The 19,876-nt window shown below is 34.4% G+C and overlaps 2 protein-coding genes across 2 annotated transcripts in view; both read left to right on the plus strand.

Annotated features, from left to right (window-relative positions):
* PlexB (plexin B) overlaps positions 1-19,876 on the plus strand; it is a 427,961-nt gene that overhangs the window by 384,560 nt on the left and 23,525 nt on the right. Inside the window, exons 3-5 of the mRNA XM_065360366.1 lie at positions 3-1,279; positions 17,995-18,171; positions 18,274-18,402. Of these exons, the coding sequence (XP_065216438.1) occupies positions 65-1,279; positions 17,995-18,171; positions 18,274-18,402 (1,521 nt within the window). The 5' untranslated portion in view covers positions 3-64. The remainder of the gene's footprint in view (positions 1-2; positions 1,280-17,994; positions 18,172-18,273; positions 18,403-19,876) is intronic.
* The window catches only part of LOC135842760 (prostatic acid phosphatase-like), a 51,217-nt gene continuing 45,810 nt past the window's right edge, over positions 14,470-19,876 (plus strand). The window contains exon 1 of the mRNA XM_065360383.1: positions 14,470-14,474. The gene's annotated coding sequence lies outside the window, so the exon portion shown is untranslated. The remainder of the gene's footprint in view (positions 14,475-19,876) is intronic.

Raw genomic sequence — 19,876 nt, forward strand, 5'->3', positions numbered from 1 at the left:
AGGAACGACGGTGATGACCTCCTGAAACCTGGATCGGAGGAATATTTGCGGGTCACACCATAGAATGGGCGTACGTTTGGCGGCCACATTACTGGTGGTACTATTGTTGCTTCGGAGGGTAGTACGCGGCGGCAGCGGTGTCGGTGGACTTCTCGGCAGCAACGACGGTCCGGTCGCCGCCGTCTTTCCAACATTTCCCAGCCAAGGAGGTAACTGTTCGGTGCACAACTTGAAGGAGTTCAATCATCTGCAACTGGATCGACGTACAGGTCGCATTTACGTCGGAGGCGTTAATCGAATCATCCAGCTGGACTCGTCGTTGAACCTAGAAGCATGCGTGATCACCGGGCCCAAACGTGACAGTCCCCAGTGTCACGCTAGCGGCTGCAATTCGCCCGAAATCGAGACCTCGTTGATGGATAACACCAATAAAATCCTGCTGCTGTATACCGAGCTGGATAACTTGATTGCTTGCGGATCGCTGTTCCAGGGCGCTTGCGAAAAATACCAACTCAGCAATATCTCGGCTCCGGCCAAATTCGTGCCGATCAGCATCGCCGCCAATGATGACCACTCGTCCACCTACGCTTTCATAGGACCCGAACAGTACAACCAGTGGAAGCAGTCGAACGTCTTGTACGTCGGTACCACCTTCACCAATAACGGAGATTACCGAGAAGACGTACCGGCCATTTCTAGTCGTAATCTGGATACGTTGGATTTCGCTCTTATCTCCTTCTCTCAACAGTCTCTGCTCAAGATCGACGTCAAATACAGAGATCATTTTTTAGTCAAATACGTATACGGGTTCAATTCGAGCGATTTCGCGTACTTCGTCATTGTCCAGAAACAATCTCATTTGCCAGGTCAGGAAGAACTAGGATATGTGACCAGGTTAGCCAGGGTATGCATCAATGACGCCAATTACGACAGCTATACCGAAGTTACTCTGCAATGTCTGGTCAAAGAATCCGGCGAAAAGGAAAAGGTTACCAATTACAATCTAGTGCAAGATGTGAAAATCGCTCAAGCTGGCGAAGAACTGGCCAACAGTTTGGGCATTAAACCGGGTGATACGATATTGGCAGCGAGCTTCTCACCTAGCAAAGGCATACTGAACGAGCCTCAAGCTCAATCGGCCCTCTGTATTTATAGTATGCGCGAAATCGAAGCAAAGTTCAACGAAAATATACACATGTGCTTCAACGGAAGCATCAAGTCGAGAAACATGCAGTACATTTCTGGATTAATACTGAATGGAGAATGTCCTAGTGCAGGGGTGAGTACCAAATTATGTTTCTATTTTAATTTATTACATTTTTTCGGAGTCGAATTTGCGTTTAAAAATAATGAAAGCAAGTGTGCGAGTTGAGGATATGGGAAATTGCTGAGTGATAAGTGATGATTCTAGGATGGTCAGATTTTCACATTTTTCATCAATCAAGCTTCGTTTTGACTTGTGAGAGGGAACTAGAAAGAGGTAATGAAACACTCTCATTTTTGGTCAATATCACAAATTACTTCAGACAGAACCCAAAATGGTTCAAAGCAGACTCGAAAGAAATGCACAAAATGGCGAGAAAAAAAACAATCGCAAGAAAATTCGCCTAAAACACCATCTCAGCCATGCCAATTTTTCTCTTTCTTTTCATTCGTCCAACGTCGACGTACCAAGTAATTGATAAAATCAGCCGGAGGAAGTGTAAATCGTCGGAGGGCGTGATATTTATAATGTTTTCAATTACGTGTAGACACTTTAGCAAGGCGCTTGTTGTTCACATTTGTTACGCTGCTAACTTGCGAGGAGCTGCTACTGCGACGCGACGCTCGAGAGAAAAAATAAAGACCGAGAGAGCGAGATGGAGACAGGCAGAAGGGAGAAAAAAAGACGAACGAGCGATGTATAAAATGGAAAAAATACAGTCACGGTTGTAGAATTGATTGTTATATGTGTTTTACATTCGGTGGGAATTTTCCAGATTGTAATAAGTGTCGGGTATTGTGGCCCGGACGTGTATATGTGCTCGTGTGAAGTCCATTTATGTGTAATATTTCACGCCATTCGGCCGTTCTTTTTGGTCTTTTCAGCACCAGCGATAATGCGGTGGGCACCTAAAGCCACCTACTACGCGTACGTATGTAAAATGTAAGGTACGAGCATACGTCTATAGTGGAAATGCCGATGACATTATGGGATGGAGTGAGGTGTAGATGGTGCGATTTAAACGATGAAAATTACATGTAAGAGTGCTACTGTGATCGCGATCGTAGATACAAGGTGATAGAGAATGAATTTCGGCAACTTGAAACACGCAAAAGGGAAATTTCATTTCATTTTTTTCGTCTTGAGTGCATATGGAAACGTGTGCCTTACAAATGCGACGTCATAATCTATAATATCGACGACAATTTGGGGTTTTCTCGAAGCTTGAAAGCTTTGGGGTTAGGTTAGGTGTAGCTGCATATTTTCTACATTAGGTTGAATGCATAAACAAACAAAATAATCACAGACAAAGATCCCTTATACCAGGGCTCGGATTGAGGATGCACTTACAAAAAGAAAGACTCTAACCAGTAGCAAGCTTAATTAGGTATAATTGATGTAAGAAATTATCATTGATTGCAAGAGAGTTTTTGATTTTTGATGATTCAACAAACTTCCATCATCTTTTAAGGGGGGTATTTCAACTAAAGGAAAATTTCTCATACCGAGCAAAGTTGTATTGAACGAGCATACAAAAATGTAAACACGTTGCCAACAAACATTTCAGCTGCTCAACTACATTTCCAAATTCTTACAAATACATATTTGAAAATCTTCAGACCAAAAATGCAAAAAAAGTTAGAATTTGGTACAACTGACCTAAACATCAGAAATTTGTTTTTTCGGTACATTTTTTTCGGCATCCCAAAGCGATCAGAAACAGTTTCGAACCGTTTTGAGCAGCTACCTAGGGGCCAAATTTTCAACAAGTAAAGAAATTGGAAAACGATAATTTACCTCAGAACTTTATTTAAACATACTGAGCAAATTAGAGATGCTTTTAAGTCATTCTGGAGTCTCTATAGGAATATTTAGGAGGTTCCAGAATTTCAAAAAATGTCATACCAACTGTTAAAATCAATTTTTTGAAATTCTGGAATTTCAAAAATATGATGACTTGATGAGAGGCTCTAAACCGACTAAATGATACATATCTACAATCGACTCACCTTGTTGAAATAAAGGTATACTTAAAATGCATTTCAGTGTTTCAAATTCATTAAGTATTGGCTGAAATTTTACAGAAATGTCAACTTTCCAAAATCTGCTGGAGACCTCAGAACTGCTCAAAACGATTCGAAACGGTTTTCAACAGATTGGGGACGTGGCGTTAAGAAAATGTATGCGTCAAATTTCAGATTTTTAGTTCAACTGGGTGAAATTTCGATTTTTTCCTATTTTTGAATCAAATTATGTTTTTTAAAATTCACAAAAATTCGAGAAATGCAATTTCAGCTCATGAAATTTTCTCTGGTGATTCATTTTTGTATTCTGTTTCGACTTAATAGATTAGTAAACCTACAGTTCAAAAATTAATTTTACAAATAAATAAGGATACTTCCCTCGTTAGCGCAGAATATAAAAAATTATTTCAATTTCACTGCTTCTTACTCGTATAGGTAGGTAGCTTAATAGGAAATAAACCACTCCACAAAATTGAATTATTCCATTATTTCAAGAAAAAAAATCAATTTTTTTCGAATGTGGTGTTTTACACAACTCCAAGTTCAATATTTTTAAAAAACACAAACCTTTGATCCAGAGTCCAGATGAAATGAGAAGTCATTAGCTATTCGCTGATTGCAAGACAGTTTTTGCATTTGTTTTTTGTACTTATGATTACATACCTATGCACTTATTATTTTCGTTAATGATTTAAGCATTTGAATTCTTCTGTAGACAACTCATGAAGTAGGATTAAATTCTTCACATATTCAGCACAACCTCAAAAATTGATTTTTCAATTATCGATAGAAAAATAGTGATTTTTATAAAATTAAATTTAATGCTTTCTTTTTGTTTGGTTAGAAATAAGTACGCCGCGGTGATTTTTTTAATCATTACACAAAATCCATCTTTTATGTGTTCTGGACAAACGTACGACAAAGTTTCCCCTCGTTTCCAAATTTTTAAAGATTAGTTAATGTATTTAATACGAAGTTTTCTTTGCTATTTTCAAAATTTAAATATACTTGTTTCGTTAAAATGAAGTCGAATCAAGCTTCCATGAATTTTAATGTTCAAATCATCGAACACAGCACAAAAAAGAAAATATAATCACGCTTCTTCAACCGAAATTACCAAGAAGTCCTCTTCAAAATGAAAAAATTTCCAAAAAAGCATACAAAAATTCAAGCATAAAAATTAAAAAACTGTTTTCAAACCGCATCAAATACTCATTTCAAGTAGTCTCAGAGAGCGAGCCAGATGAAAATCTAAATTTTCACCAATCGTTCAGGTAAGTAAATGTTTTCCACTCAAACTTGAATTTGAAATTGTATAACCATGGCCAGAATTTTCAACGCTTAAACCACTCGAGGTTGTCATAGTTTGAGTGAAACCAAATTGAAGATCTGGAAATTTCATCATAAGCTATGTATTACTCTAAGGTTACAAAACAGAAAAAAAACTTCACGTCGCAAGAGTGAATTGAAAAAAGTTTTGCTCATTGCGACTATAGAAAAACGTGTAGTGAAATGAAAAGAGTAGGTATGTAAATTATAAAGTAACGGCAACTAAAAATAAAAATCATCAGATATTTTTAAAACACGATACTTACTAATAAATTTTCAGCGGAAAAAATAAATAAAAACCGCATAAAAATGTTTTCAATATTCGTGAGGAACTTCACCATTTTGTACAAAAATTTCTCGATTTAGAAAGAAAAAAGGATGATTATGAATCGATGATAGTTGCTATGTATGTAGTACGAACAAGTGGAAAAATTGGAGAAAAAAAAATTGAAGGCCTCACAGCAAAGTTTTGCCCTCGAAAAGTACCAGACACATTTCAGGTATTTCATTCATTTTTCACCAGATCCCCAATCCACGTTCTCTGGGCATTGGTGACTTTAGGAGATACGGCTTGTCAATTTTTATGGCATTTTTATTCATTTTTTCTCCTGGAAATTCCATAGCATACCTATATCACGTTTTTTAATTATTTGGCGATTTCTATTTTTAGTTGCAGTTACTTTATAATTTACACACTTTTTTTCATTCCATTACGTGTTTTTCTAGTTGCAAAAAAATAAGCAAAAACTTTTTTTCGAATTTCTTCTTTTACGACGTGAAAATTTTTATTATCTAGAGATGACTTTTTTCTGTTTTGTTATCTTGGAGTGATGCTTCATGATGATATCGCCAGATCTTCAATTTGGGTTCACTCAAACTATGAGAACCTCGAAAGGATTAAAATCCGACAGTTTGGTAAAATCAGTTGTTCATTGTTCAATCAGTAGTCTATCTCTTTCAATCTCAGTAGCAAATCGCAACCATCGTCTTACGACTACATAAATTTCATGAGATCGGTACTTCTTGAAATTATTGAGTTCCAAGTTTGAGCTCCACTATTTTGTTTTGCTCATGCGGGACTGTATCTCAAGGCTTTCTATTCCTTTCATCTTAACTCCTTCACCATTAAAAAATCATTCAAATTTAATACGCATTCATTTCGAAAATTTGAATTTCACTCTAGAACACTACGCTTCGTGATCAGAGAAATTTCGATACAAATTCTCTTCCAAAGCGACAGCTAACTGGCATTCATTTTACTTCCTCTGTATTCAAGCGATTTTAAAAAAACAAGGTTTTCGACTCCAAAAACGTTTAAAAACAAGATTCAGCGAACTGAAGAACTCCAGTTTCTTCTTTTCTCATGTGACAATAGACGAAGAACCCTTATACTATTAGGGCTTGGATCGAAGAAGTAAACGAAAAAACATGCATATTATACCCAGAAGTGTCATGTAAAAAAGAGAAAACAACACTTCCACAGAAATGACAATTTTTCGATTCAAATATTAAAATAATTAATAGATGAGGAGGGGGGGGGGCAAAAGGCTAGTCGCTGCGGTGAATTATTTCGAGAAATAACAATCTAAAATCATGAACGCGCGCCGCGCGCCGTTACCATTCATCTTCAAAATGATTAAATCACAGCTATTTGCTAACTGCAAGAAAGATTCTGCTTTTTGATGACTAAACAAACCTCCCTCAATCAATCCATCGTGCATGCTGTAAATAGCAATTTCCAACTAGTTTTAGCCTCATAAGAGTCATAAGTTCATCTTTCATGGAGGAAGTCAATTTTTCAAAATTCTGGAATTTTGAAAATACGATGGCCGACTAAATGACAACATCTATATTAATCGACTCACCATGTTGAAATTACGGTATAGAATGAATTTTAGTTTTTCAAATTCATTGGCTAAAATTATTTTGCAGAAATGCCAACTCTCCAAAATCTGCTGGAGACCTCAGAACTGCTCAAAACGACTCGAAACGGTGTTCAATACATTGCGAACAGGGTGTTAAAAAATGTATGAGTCACATTTCAGGTTTCGAGGTGAATTCGGTAAACTTTTGATTTTTTTCCTATTTTTGAATCAAATTTCATTTTTTAAAATTAACCAAATTCGAGAAATGTTATTTCAGCTAATGAAAGTATCTCTGGTGATTCATTTTTGTATTCTCTTTCCACTTAGCTTCGTATACGGTCCAAAAATTGATTTTACGAATGAGGATACCTCCCTTCATAGCGTAGAATATAAAAAATTATTTCAATTTCACTGCTTCTTACTCGTAATATCAAACCACACCACAAAATTAAATTATTTCATTATTTCAAGAAAACAAAAAAATTCAACTTTCCCCGAATGTGGTGTTTTACAGAACTCAAATTCAATATTTTCAAAAAATACATACGATCGTTATACCGGAAATTAAATGAGAAGTCATCAGCTATTCGCTGATTGCAGGACAGTCTTTGCTTTGTTTTTTGTACTTACATTTATATGCACTTATTGGTTGCGTTACTTTATGATTTAAGCATTTGAATTTTTCTTTAGACACCTCATGAAGTAGGATTAGAAGCTTCACACATTCAGCACAATCTCAAAAATTGATTTTTAAATTCTTGATAGAAAAATGGTGATTTTCATAAAATTAAAAAATTCAATTATTTTTTTAATCGTTTCAAAATCTATTTTTCACCGTAAGACAATGTTTCCCGTCGTTTCCAAATTTTTAAAAATTAATAAATGTTAAGTATATATTCGAACTTCTATGCACTTTTGCACAAATGCACTTCTGTGCACTTCGATGCACTTCTGCACATTCGATAAAAATGTGACCCTCTCCAGGAAAAATTCTCCTAGAAATTAGATAAAGTTTCTTCTAATCCGAATCTGACGAAATCTCGCCATTCGGTATTTAAAATTCAATTAGAAAACGTGTACTTTGTCTTGAATCTTTAATACTTCAATAATCAAAGGACATTTTTTTTAATTTACTACAAGTCATGAATTCTTTTGAAGAATTTGTGTATTTTTATGCAAGTATTTTGTTTTATATTCTGTTGATTTATCTTAAAAATTTGCATGATTAAATTTCATTTGATTAGACCAAATTTTGGTTTATTTTGAAAGAAGGAACTTGACATTGAATATTGTATTTTTGTGAAGTTTTTTTTTTCTAATTTCAAAATTAAAATAAATGAAGTCGAATCAAGCTTCCGTGAATTCGAAAGTTCAAAATTATTTCTTCATTAATAGGTAATAAATCAAAATTCCAATTCATTATCGCATTTGATTTCAATGAATACTAGTCCCTCAAATTATCTACTGAAAAACCATTCGCTGATAGACCATCTTTAGCAATTACAAATTTTTTTGACGCGCTGGTAAATTTTCTTTTTTTGTTGCTTAAACTCAACAAACAAAATACCAAAAAAATAATAACGCTTCTTCAACCAAAATTCTCAAAAAATACGTTTCTCAAGACATTCTACTCCTTTCTTCTTCACTCCTTCATCACTAAAACATCATTTCGACTTCAACAAATCTAATGTGCATTCATTTCGAAAATTCGAGGTTCACTTTAGAACACTACGCTTTACGATTAGAGAAATTTCGATGCAATTCTCTTCCAAAGCGACAACTAACTGGCATTTATCTTACTTCCTCTGCGTTAAAGTTATTTTCAAAATCAAGGTTTTCGACTCCAAAAACTTCTAAAAACCAGATGCAACGAAGTGAAGAACTCCAGTTTCTTCTTTTCTCTTGCGTTGCGCAAATACCACGACTACCGGATGCTTCATCAATTTTCTGTCATACTGAATTTAATATTAAGTATGTATGTACTTAGGTATAACCAGAAACGATCACAAAAATTAAGTATGATTATACAGGGTGTTCTTCAAATCTCCGTGATATTTTGGATCTCAGTGGCCAAAAAAATGATACCCATCTTGAGCTTTGAAGGGACAGTTCTGACATTTCAGAGCAATTCCTCCCAGTAAAAACACATCTACGAAGAAAATACTCTTTTCGGAATTTACAAGGCTATAAAAAAGTGAACAAATCAAAACAAAAACATCGCAAATTTTTTCAAAAAATTTCACCAAGACAAAAACTTGAAGCAGTCTAACAGCATATTGTCCAGTAAGCATACGAAATAAAATCACATTACGAAGGAACATCCACATAGGTACTTGTTTCAACTTTCAAATTCCCAATCACCACAAACTTTTCGGATCACCTTGTACATATTCTATAAGCTATATGATTTTTTATCATATTAATATTTCGGATACCGAATAAATTATAATCGCATGTCAGCGCGACGATACATGGCGGCTGCTCGTTTTTCATTTATTGCCTCGCGTATCCTACGCCATCGCCATACGATGAGATATACCTAAATCGATCAGCAGCGTGAAAATACATCCAGCTAAAGATATACCTTTCTACGTTGAACGTATTACACTTGAAGTAGCCTCTACATTCCCGGCAGCGACTCCAGTCTAATTATATTTTTAATTTTCTTCCGCGAGTTTCGAGTTTTTTCTCTTTCTTTCTCCTTCCTTTTCTAATGCGTTTGTCATTAAAAGACATCATCGTAAGTATGTAGCAGCTATTAAAAAAATTGTACCTGCGTGTTACTCGAGTATACCCATATACTAGAAAGAGGATTTGTACGTACGTAAAAAAAAAACAAAGGAAGAATGCGAGCTTCATTTGTAATAGGTACCCAGCTAGTTAGCTTTTTTGCTCTTCTTGAAATAGCGTACTTTATCAGGTCCACAAGCACATAGGGAACGAGTTGACGGAGGTTTTTCGTGAATCTTATATGACTTTATTGTTTGTGCGAGGCTTATACTCGTAAGTAGGTATACGTGAAGATGAAATAAGAGAATGATGAAGAAGGGAAAAGAGTTACTAGATAGAGTTTTTTTCTGTATTTTTTTTTTCAAGAAGAGTAGGTAGGTATATAATGTTGAAGAGTCACTTAAGTAACAAACGACGACGATCCAATGAGATACCTACCTACTATACGATGTTTTACATTACGCGCGTGTGGTACTCGTGAAAATACTAAAATTGCCTATCCCTTTGCCTTGCAACGAACCATTGACTGGGACGTTTGGTATTTAATGCCTTTTACCCCTTTGAAGTTCGCATATGAGGTTTTGTTTTGTGTAAGTCGAAGAATTGCGTGTGTTTGGTGAAATGAAAGATTGCCTGTGTGCTGGAGAATTTTCATGTATGAGGGATGATAATAATAAGTGAACGGGGAGGGGGGGAGGGTGTTGGTTTTACATCAACGAATGCTTAATAAGCTGTCGCGAGTGAGCGCAAAATGCATACGATTACCTACACACGCAATCACTGAACACATATACAGGGTGTCCTTTTTGAAAGAAGTTTTGAATTTAAAAAAAATTATACCATTATAGCCATTTTCGGGGTATTTTGAGGTCTGACCCTCTCCATCAGTTACTAAATACGAATCTGAAAAAGACCACAAAATGATCAGAAAGCTGACTTGGCTTCCAATTTATTAAACATTTGAGAAGACCATCAAGGTACTGAGATCGAGTCGATTCCCAACTCATTTTATAGGACACCTTGTATGTACCTTAGTCGTTCAACGCGGATACGACGAAGACGAGACATTTGTACAATAAAGACCCAGTTTGGGGGGGCTTTCTTCATTTTTTCTTTTCTCTTTGGGCCTTTATGGTTCTTTTATTAGCTATATAATACGTACATACGCGTATGTTACGTATATAAGGGTCCTTTGTACAATGTACATGTACGAACACATACGAAAGAGACGAATTCACATACTTAAGCCTTTTTTGATTAGTCTACGAAACCATAATGGCGACGTCCTGAGGTTTATATAAGTATTTAGTTGACGAATTTCAGTTTGCTTCGTTCGTATCGCGAGCTGCGAGTATATAATTGGCTGTGTGATGGATAATCGGCCTACACGAGAGTTAGGGGTGTCGTGTTTGGTGAAATTTTCGAGTGTTTATTGTCTTAGAGGGTGCGGAGTATGGGTTTATTATATACGAGACCGAGTGAGACAGAGATATATACGCGATGAAAAAGCCCGGTCGTGTCGAGAGGCTCTGTATAAACGTTGCTGGTACAAAAACGACGACGAATTTCTCTCGACGAAATCAAGTACACGTTCCCAAAAACTCCCCCAGAATGAGTACGCTTATTGGAAAAGCTCCTCGTGGTATGCAAGAACAATACGCATTTGAGCTGCGAGTGTGAGGCACACACTGAACCAAGTACCTACGTAAATCGATCATAAGCTAAAATGGCGGCCGCGATGGAGTGTTTTTAATACATTATTGATGAGTGGTGGTAATTTTTTTTCCACCGGTAGTGGAGCTTGTTACTGTGTCAGAGTTGAGTTTTCAAAGATCTAGCGAAAAGGGTGCGATTAATGAAAACTGACAGTTGGCATGTTGGTGGCTAATTTGCGACGACGTTAGTGCGGTATCGAGATTCGAGCGAGCATCTTTGAAAAGGGTCAGAAATCAGCCTGAACCTGAGGTGTACGGTGGAAAATATCCGAGGCTTTTGTAGCTTGCGAATGTGATTTGCCTATCAATTAATGTAATTAATTGGAAAGCTTCGAATGGAGAAGAAATCGAATTGATTTAATTTGGTGAGAATTGAACGAAGAATCGAAACAATTTACTCAATAATTACTTTGAAATGAACTCGTTAGGTGATGATTCAATTTAAAGAACATTTTATGACGGATTCTTGAACAAAATTTTCTTTTTCAAGATTCCAATAATAATTTGAACGCGAAAGTGTAGGTTTATTGAAGGGATAGTACATGTAAGTACGTATGCTGAATGTTCAAATCAAATATCATGAATATCAATAAAACATTGAGTAAGTAAACTTTCATTTTTGACGTTTCCTTGCAACTGCAAGATTTCGACTTTGAATCAATTTTGAACTTCCTCCTCCATCAACAGCATTGGAACATCTGAGACTGATTTTCTGTCAAAATTCTCAAAAAAACTTGCTTTTTTCAATCTAGTCAATTGAGAATTTTCAGACCTTGGGGTTTCGTTTAGGCAGTTCTCTTTGAAATTTAAAAAGTTTTGACTTGGATAAATTTTTTGCGGTTCTGCCAAAATTGAAACCTAGAAGAAAATGAAAAATGTAATTTTTGATTTTTCGTATAAACTTTGAAATTTTCCAATTTATTCTCAATCAAAATGAACTTTTGTAGTCAACGAAGTATACCTACCTACTTCTCAATTATATGAATGTTTTCAAAGCATTTTCGAACGATTATTTTTTCTAGGGAAATCGTTTTCGAATAAGTTACAGCCTTTAGCTCATTTCTGGGTTCTTCATTTATAAAAATGGGCTAGAAAAAAATTGGAGAACAAAAATCAAAATTTTGAAAGAAGAAAATAAATTGGAAAATTTCAAAGTTTTATATAAAAAATCAAAAATTGCAACATTTTTTCATTTTATTTCTTTCAATTATGGCAAAACCGCAAAAAATGTATTTAAGTCAAAACATTTTCGACTTAATAGAGAATTACCTAAAAAAAGAAAATGCTGAAAAAATATCCAGGATCGAAAACTCTCAAGTGCCTAGATTGAAAAAAAAAATTGATAAGAAAAATTTTCTAGGAATTTTGACAAAAAAGCTTCTCAAATGTTTCAAAGTCGAAATTTTTCTGTCGGAAAAACACAATGAAAAGTACAATGAAATTTTTGATAAACCGCACATATTCACTGATTGCAAGAGAATTTATGCTTCTAACGTGATTGGATGACTGCTTTCAACTTCATTCAAACTGAATTTATCATGATAAAAAAAAAAGTTCTGATTCCTCAGTTTTTGTTTCATTTCCAAGTTAGAAAGATTTTACATTATTACCACAAATCTATAAAATCCAATCATTTTTTTTATTAGGGTAGGTATTTTGAGGTAGATAATATAAGAATTTTGAGACCATTTTGAAAAAGCAGGAATTTTTCGCAAATTAGGTACCTAAAAACTAATCCTCTAGCAATTAGGCAGCATAACATATCTGCTCGTAGAATAAAGAGAACTGTCAAAAGATACAGAACTGTATAGAGCATATAAATTCCGATCAACGAAACGATTCAATTTCTCATAAGAGGCTTTGCAATCGCTTTTCACATCGAAACGTCTCAAGTGAGCCTGTAGTATGAGGTCGAGGGAGGCAGTAATGATGCACTGCTCATATGTTTAATTGTTCAAGTACAAAGATGTTCGCTACTGAACCGCTGATTAATAAAATTTGTAAGAAGCGCGCAGATGAGTTAAGAATTTTTCTATTCAAAATTCAGTGTAAACAAATTCGCTAATAATAACCAGAATATAATGCTCAGGCAAAAATAAAACTTTGAGTAAGTAATCTTTAATTTTTGACGTTTCCTTGCAACTGCAAGATTTCGACTTTGAATCAATTTTGAACTTCCTCCTCCACCAGCATTGAAACATCTGAGATTGATTTTATGTCAAAATTCTCAAAAAAAACTTGATTTTTTCAATCTAGTCAATTGAGAATTTTCAGACCTTGAGTTTTTGCTTAGGCAGTTCTCGTTGAAATTTAAAAAATTTTGACTTGGATGAATTTTTTGCGGTTCTGCCAAAATTGATAAAAGATAATAAAAAATGTTGCAGTTTACGATTTTTCTTTAAAAAAACTTGGAAATTTTCCAATTTATTCTCCATCGAAATGAACTTTCGTAGTCGACAGTTCGAAGTACGTATATCTACCTATTCTCAATTATGAATGTTTTCAAAGCATTTGAGAACGATTATTTTTTTCAAGGAAATCATTTTCGACTAAGTTACAGCCTTTAGCTCATTTCTGGGTTCTTCGTTTATAAAAATGGGCTAGAAAAAAATGGGAGAACAAAAATCAAAATTTTGAAAGAAGAAAATAAATTGGAAAAATTTCAAAGTTTTATATAAAAAATCAAAAATTGCAACATTTTTCATTTTTTTTCTTTCAATTTTGGCAGAACCGCAAAAAATGTATCTAAGTCAAAAATTTTTCGACTTAATAGAGAACTACTTAAAAAAAGAAAAAGCTGAAAAAATATCTAGGATCGAAAACTCTTAAATGACTAGATTGAAAAGAAAACTGATAAGCAAATTTTTCTGGGAATTTTGACAAAAAATCATCTTAAATGTTTCAAAGGTGGTGGGGGGGGGGAGTATAGGTACAATTTAAAGTAAAATCGAAGAACATAATTTTTGATAAACCGCAAATATTCACTGATTGCGAGAGAATTTATGCTTCTAACGTGATTGGATGGCTGCTTTCGACTTCATTCAAACTGAATTTATCATAATAAAAAAAAAAAAGTTCTGATTCCTCAGTTTTTCATTTCCAAGTTTGAAAGATTTTACATTATTACCACAAATCTACGATCAAATCAATTTTTTGAGATCCAACGATTTTTTATTTGGGTAGGTATTTTGAGGTAGATAAGTACCTAATATAAGAATTTTGAGACTATTTTGAAAAAGCAGGAATTTTTTGCAAATAAGGTACAGTACCTAAAAACACTAATTCTTTGGCAATTTAGGCAGGATAACATATCTGCTCGTAGAATGAAGAGAACTGTCAAAAGATACTGAACTGTATAGAGCATACAAATTCCGATCAACGAAACGATTCAATTTCTCATAAGAGGCTTTGCAATCGCTTTTCACATCGAAACGCCTCAAGTGAGCCTGTAGTATGAGGTCGAGAGAGGTACATAGTAGTGATGCACTACTCATATGTTCAATTGTTCAAGTAGGATGTACGCTACTGAACCACTGATTAATAAAATCCGTAAAAAGCGCACAGATGAGTTAAGAATTTTTCTATTCAAAATTCAGTTTTAACAAATCTGCGAACCAGAATATAATGATCAGGCAAAAATAAAACTTTGAGTAAGTAAACTTTCATCCTTGACGTTTCCTTGCAACTGCAAAATTTCGACTTTAAATCAATTTTGAACTTCCTCCTCCACCAGCATTAAAACATCTGAGACTGATTTTCTGTCAAAATTCTCAAAAAAACTTGTTTTTTTTCAATCTAGTCAATTAAGAATTTTCAGACCTTGGGGTTTTGTTATAGGCAGTTCTTCTTGAAATTTAAAAAATTTTGATTTGGATAATTTTTTTTTGCAGTTCTGCCAAAATTGATAAAAGAAAATAAAAAATGTTGCAGTTTTCGATTTTTCGTAAAAAAAACTTGGAAATTTTTCAATTTATTCTCAATTGAAATGAACTTTCGTAGTAGACAGTTCGAAATAGCCTCATTTCAAAGTTTTATAATTATATAAAAAATCAAAAATTGCAATATTTTTCATTTTTCATCTTTCAATTTTTGCAGAACCGCAAAAAATCTATCCAAATCAGAAATTTTTTTATTCTCAAAGAGAACTAAAAGAAAAAAAAGCTGAAAAATTACCTAAGGATCGAAAATTCTCAACTGACCAGATTGAAAAAAGCAAGATTTTTGAGAATTTTGATAAAAAAGCAATCTCAAATGTTTCAGTGCTGGTGGAGGGCGAAGTTCAGAATTCATTTAAAGTAGAAATTTTTCTGTTAATAAGAAAAACTCGTCATTAGTAGATACTAGATACAATGATACATCTATCGAAAAATCAAACTGAAATTCCTGACAAACCTTACGTATTCACTGATTGCAAGAAAATTCATGCTTCTAGCATGATTGGATGGTTGCTTTCTATTTTATTCAAATTTGAATTCAGCATAATAAAAAAAAAGATTCTGTTTCCTTAGTTTTTCACTAAGTATTGAAGATTTCACCTTTTTACAACAAGTCTACGACCACATTGATTTTTAAAAAAACCAAGGATATTTCACATAATACATATTTAGGTATGTTACCGTAATTTGGGACAACATAGCATTGTTTTCGCCCGAAAAATTGATTTCGAGATTTTTATGGAATTGAGTGTTTTGAAGTAGATAGCTATATAGATACTAAAAGAATTCTGAGACCATTTTGAAAAAGCAGGAATTTTTCACAAATTGGGTAAAAACTAATCCTCTGGCAATTTAGGCAGCATAACATATCTGCTCGTAGAATAAAGAGAAATGTCAAAGGATACTGAACTGTAGAGCATACAAATTCCGACCAATGAAACGATTCAATTTTTCATAGGAGGCTTTGCAATCGATTTTTACATCGAAACTTTTCAGGTGAGCCTCACAAACCGCTGATTAATATGTAGATAAAATCCGTAAAAAGTGCGCAGATGAGTCAAGAATTTTTGTATTGAAATTCGGTAAAAAAAAAAAAAAAAAACAAAAGAAAAACAGCTCTACGGAGAAAATGCCCAGGCAAAAATAAAACATTGAGTAAGCAAACTTTCATTTTTGAGGTTAATCCCAGAGGATGAAATTTCCGTTTCAAAATAGTCAAAATGTTCAATCTCCAAAAAATTACAAAAACACCCTCACTTTCGTCAAAACTGCTAAAGGATTCGAACTTTTTTTTTTCTTTTTTGAATAAAATTAAAAATACCTCAATTTTAACTATTTTAGTATGAAGCACCCGAGAAAATCACTAACCGCAGTCAGATAGTGTATTCGTTCACGAACGATTCAATTCCTTAAAAAGCTCATTCCAACGAGTTGAAATTCGAACCGTACACTTTCGTTCCATTTTTCTCTCAGCGACTTGCAGTTGAAAAAATGAAAGGAAAAGCAATTTTCTAGAATGGAAAATTACCCAGATGTAAAAGGAGGGGAAAATCCACGTTTTTATCGCATTAAATTAAAGAACAAACGAAATAGAAAATTGTCATTTTTTCAAGGTAATTTTCAATTTAACGTTTCGCTCGTACTTGCCTATGTCTTTTCGTATAATTTACTTTTACATTAGCTGAGGAAAAGGCAGAGGGTTCACGACAATACGTAGGTATCTCTTCGAAAACGGAAAACTTGTACTTGGAGGAGGTTACTCACACATTTGTCGAAGGGAAGAACATCACAAACTGAGGTAAAAAAAAGACCACTCGAGTGCGGAATTCATGTAGGTACATATTACTTTAACAAGTATTCGTGTCTAAAAAGTCCATAATTTCTGAATAATTTTTTTCTACTTATCCCGTTCGTCATAAATATTTACACAATTACAAGAAAGAAATGCACGAAGGCGTACACAGCCAAGAGACAGTTGTGGAGAAAAAAAATTTCGATTCGAGCCAAAAGAATACACTATACTCGTACGAAAGTAACAAGGAACTTGAAACGAGAACCACGTATAAGAAAATTTATTAGTCTTTGGAAATTTTTGAAGCGAGATTTGACAAACTTCCAACATGAATTTCATGTAAGTTGTACAAGTGCTTGTCTTCTTCCTTCCAGTTTTTCTGCTATCCCAAAAGAAGAAAGCCCGTTAGGTTGTTATCGAGTCGAGAGAATGGACTGAATTATACGAGAGGATTGTATTTCTTTTTTTTCCTCTCTCTTACACTGTTATCGGATACTTTGGTGGTGGCTGTGATTTGATTAAATATTTTTGTTGGTTGCCTCCGTGTATCCATAAATCATGTAAATTTATTCGTAATGGCGATGGCTGAGGCGACCGAGTAAATTTACGAGATGTGGAGTATCCCACACACATGTTCATAGGCTTGTACTAGAATCGCTCATCGTGTTAGGAAAAAACAAATGCGAATTTTTTTTTCCTTCGCGAGAAGTGTGTGTGTACTACGGAACATGTACAATGACGTGAAAAAAGCAGAATTTTTATTACCTATTTACCTCGTGTTATTACTCAAGTGCCTGGTGTGTGTGCGAGTAGTTTTGTTTGTTTTATTGAAATAAAAACACGACGAGAAGAGAGTAGAGCGGTACGTAGAAGGTGTTTTGTGGTTTTTTTTTACTCGTTCTCTATAGCCGGACTCGTCGTACATAGATATATACTCGAAGCTGATGTACTAGTTAATTTTTTTATTGCCTTTAAAATGATAGTTTAGGCGTATTAATGCGATCATTTTTCCACGCTTAAGTAGACAGGTTGGTTGGGCGCGATTTGTAATTTTTTTCATTTCATCCATGTCCCGCGATGGATGGTGAAGCTGGTTAAGAGAGAAGCCAGCGATCGCAGCAGGCGTCTCTGTCTCTCTGGGCGACGAGTACTGGAGAACAGATAAGGTAAACGAATTATAAAATACCTCGCTAACAGGTTTTAATTTTGGTGGAGTGCACGTATAGATATAGAATGAGAGAGTGAGGGGGAGGCGAGATACGAGGGAATCATCGAAGCGTGTAATTTTTGTAACGCAGGTACTCCGGTAATTATTATCATTATGTAATTTTTCTCCATTATTTTGGTAGCCGTTAACATGATGGTTTTTTGTTTTTTTTTCTCTCTCTCTTCTCTTCTAGACAACGGGCAACATTTATAATTTTTGTGAAGCTGGGCTGAGGATATCCGGCGTTGTTCCTATATCAACCGAAGCTGCCATATATTTTACTAATAAATTAGTTACTTCTGTTACCATTACTACTACGGAGAAAAGCACGGTTAGTTTTTTAGGCACATCGGATGGGATATTGAAAAAGGTGAGTAAGATTATCGGTATCGTATGTCGCACCACCGTGTGTATGTGTAATGATCTGTTACCTACTCGATTCTAATGAGATATTATACGATAATTTGCGTAGATTTTACTGGTATCGTTTCTGGAAGGTATCGAATACGAAGAAGTTACACTGGATAGTGGTAGCGCTGTGTTACCGGATACCACATTCTCGCCCATTGGAGGATATGTTTATGTTCTTACCACGTCCAAGGTATGTGTGCTTTGTATTATCCATAGTGACTTATTATTTCTAAGAATTGTTGTATATAGTGAGAAGAATGAGATGAATTGAATCAGAACTCAGATTCGAATGAATAATGAATAAAAAAAATATATAGGATGATGTGGTTTGTAGAGTCTAAGTATGATGGAGAAACTCAAGCTACTGAGTTTGCAGCTACAAAAAAGGAATCCGTTATGAAATGTACATGTATGTACATCCCTGATCAAAACAACATTTTGCTTTCAGAAGTAGGTAATAAATAGCAAAAATTTCAGTTTTATCAAAATTTGTTGAGAATGGAAGGAGGCATTTAATTTCAGAAAAAAATATGAACGAAAAGAATTTTTCGATGAGATGTTCTACCTTCAAAATTAAGAAATCGACTTTCAAATACAAGAGAAAAATTCTGATAAGTAGAATGCTTCTCCCCTCATAATACTGTGGAGAACGACGGGCAATAGGGGTACTTAGCCCAAGGCACCGATTTTTTGGAAGGCTTTCAGATAAATTACGAATCAATGATCGTATCAGAATACATATTTTCAAAATTCACAGAAGAATTTCAATTAAAAATTTTGCATACAGGGTGTTCCGGAAATCGTCTGCCAAAAAAATTCAACTAGGTATAGATATCACTGGAGGACACGGACAAAAAGTGATGTTATGACTGGTTGCTTATTATAGTGAATTGAAGGAGTCACAAGCTTCGCAAAACCAATTTATCGATTTTGGAAAAAATCATCAAAAGAAGAAAATGCATGAATCATTCAAATGATGCTCATAACTCATAGAACTCGAGTGGATGAACAAAAAAAGTTTTTATGAGAAGTTGTCCATCTTCAAATTTGAAGGGCAAACTTAATTCAAAATTTACAATTACTTTATTACGCCTCAGTTTTGAAAATTTTCAAATAGTGTTGTGCCTTCAATTTTAATGACAGTCAATTTGTCATGATCACGTTTTTTGTTGGGCCATTTGAGCAATTTTTTTACAATCTGTACCTAAATTGAAAAAGTTACACCATTTTTGGGCAAAAATTTATCAATTTTGAAAAATTTGGCAAAAATGAGAAAATGGGTGGATCATTCAAGTGACTTCACTATAACTCATACTATTTGAAAGGGCTAACAAAAAAAAGTTAATATTATGACAAATTGCCTGTCTTTAAAATTCAAGGTACATACAAACATAATTTGAAAATTCTAAAATTTTTAAAGTCTAGTGCACAATAAATTTGTAAACTTTGAATCAAGTTTCCCCTTTCAATTTTGAAGATGGGCAATTTGTCATGAACAATTTTTTTGTTAGTCTTCTCGAGTAAATACTGTAGGTTATGGACATCATTTTGAAGATTCAAACATTTTCTTATTTTTGATGATTTTTTTCAAAATTGGTAAATTTTTAATTTTGCGAAGCACGTGGCTGCTCCAATTCGCAAGATGGACAGCCAGTCATATAATA

The sequence above is a fragment of the Planococcus citri genome, chromosome 4, assembly GCF_950023065.1.
Source record: "Planococcus citri chromosome 4, ihPlaCitr1.1, whole genome shotgun sequence".
NCBI lineage: Eukaryota > Metazoa > Arthropoda > Insecta > Hemiptera > Pseudococcidae > Planococcus > Planococcus citri.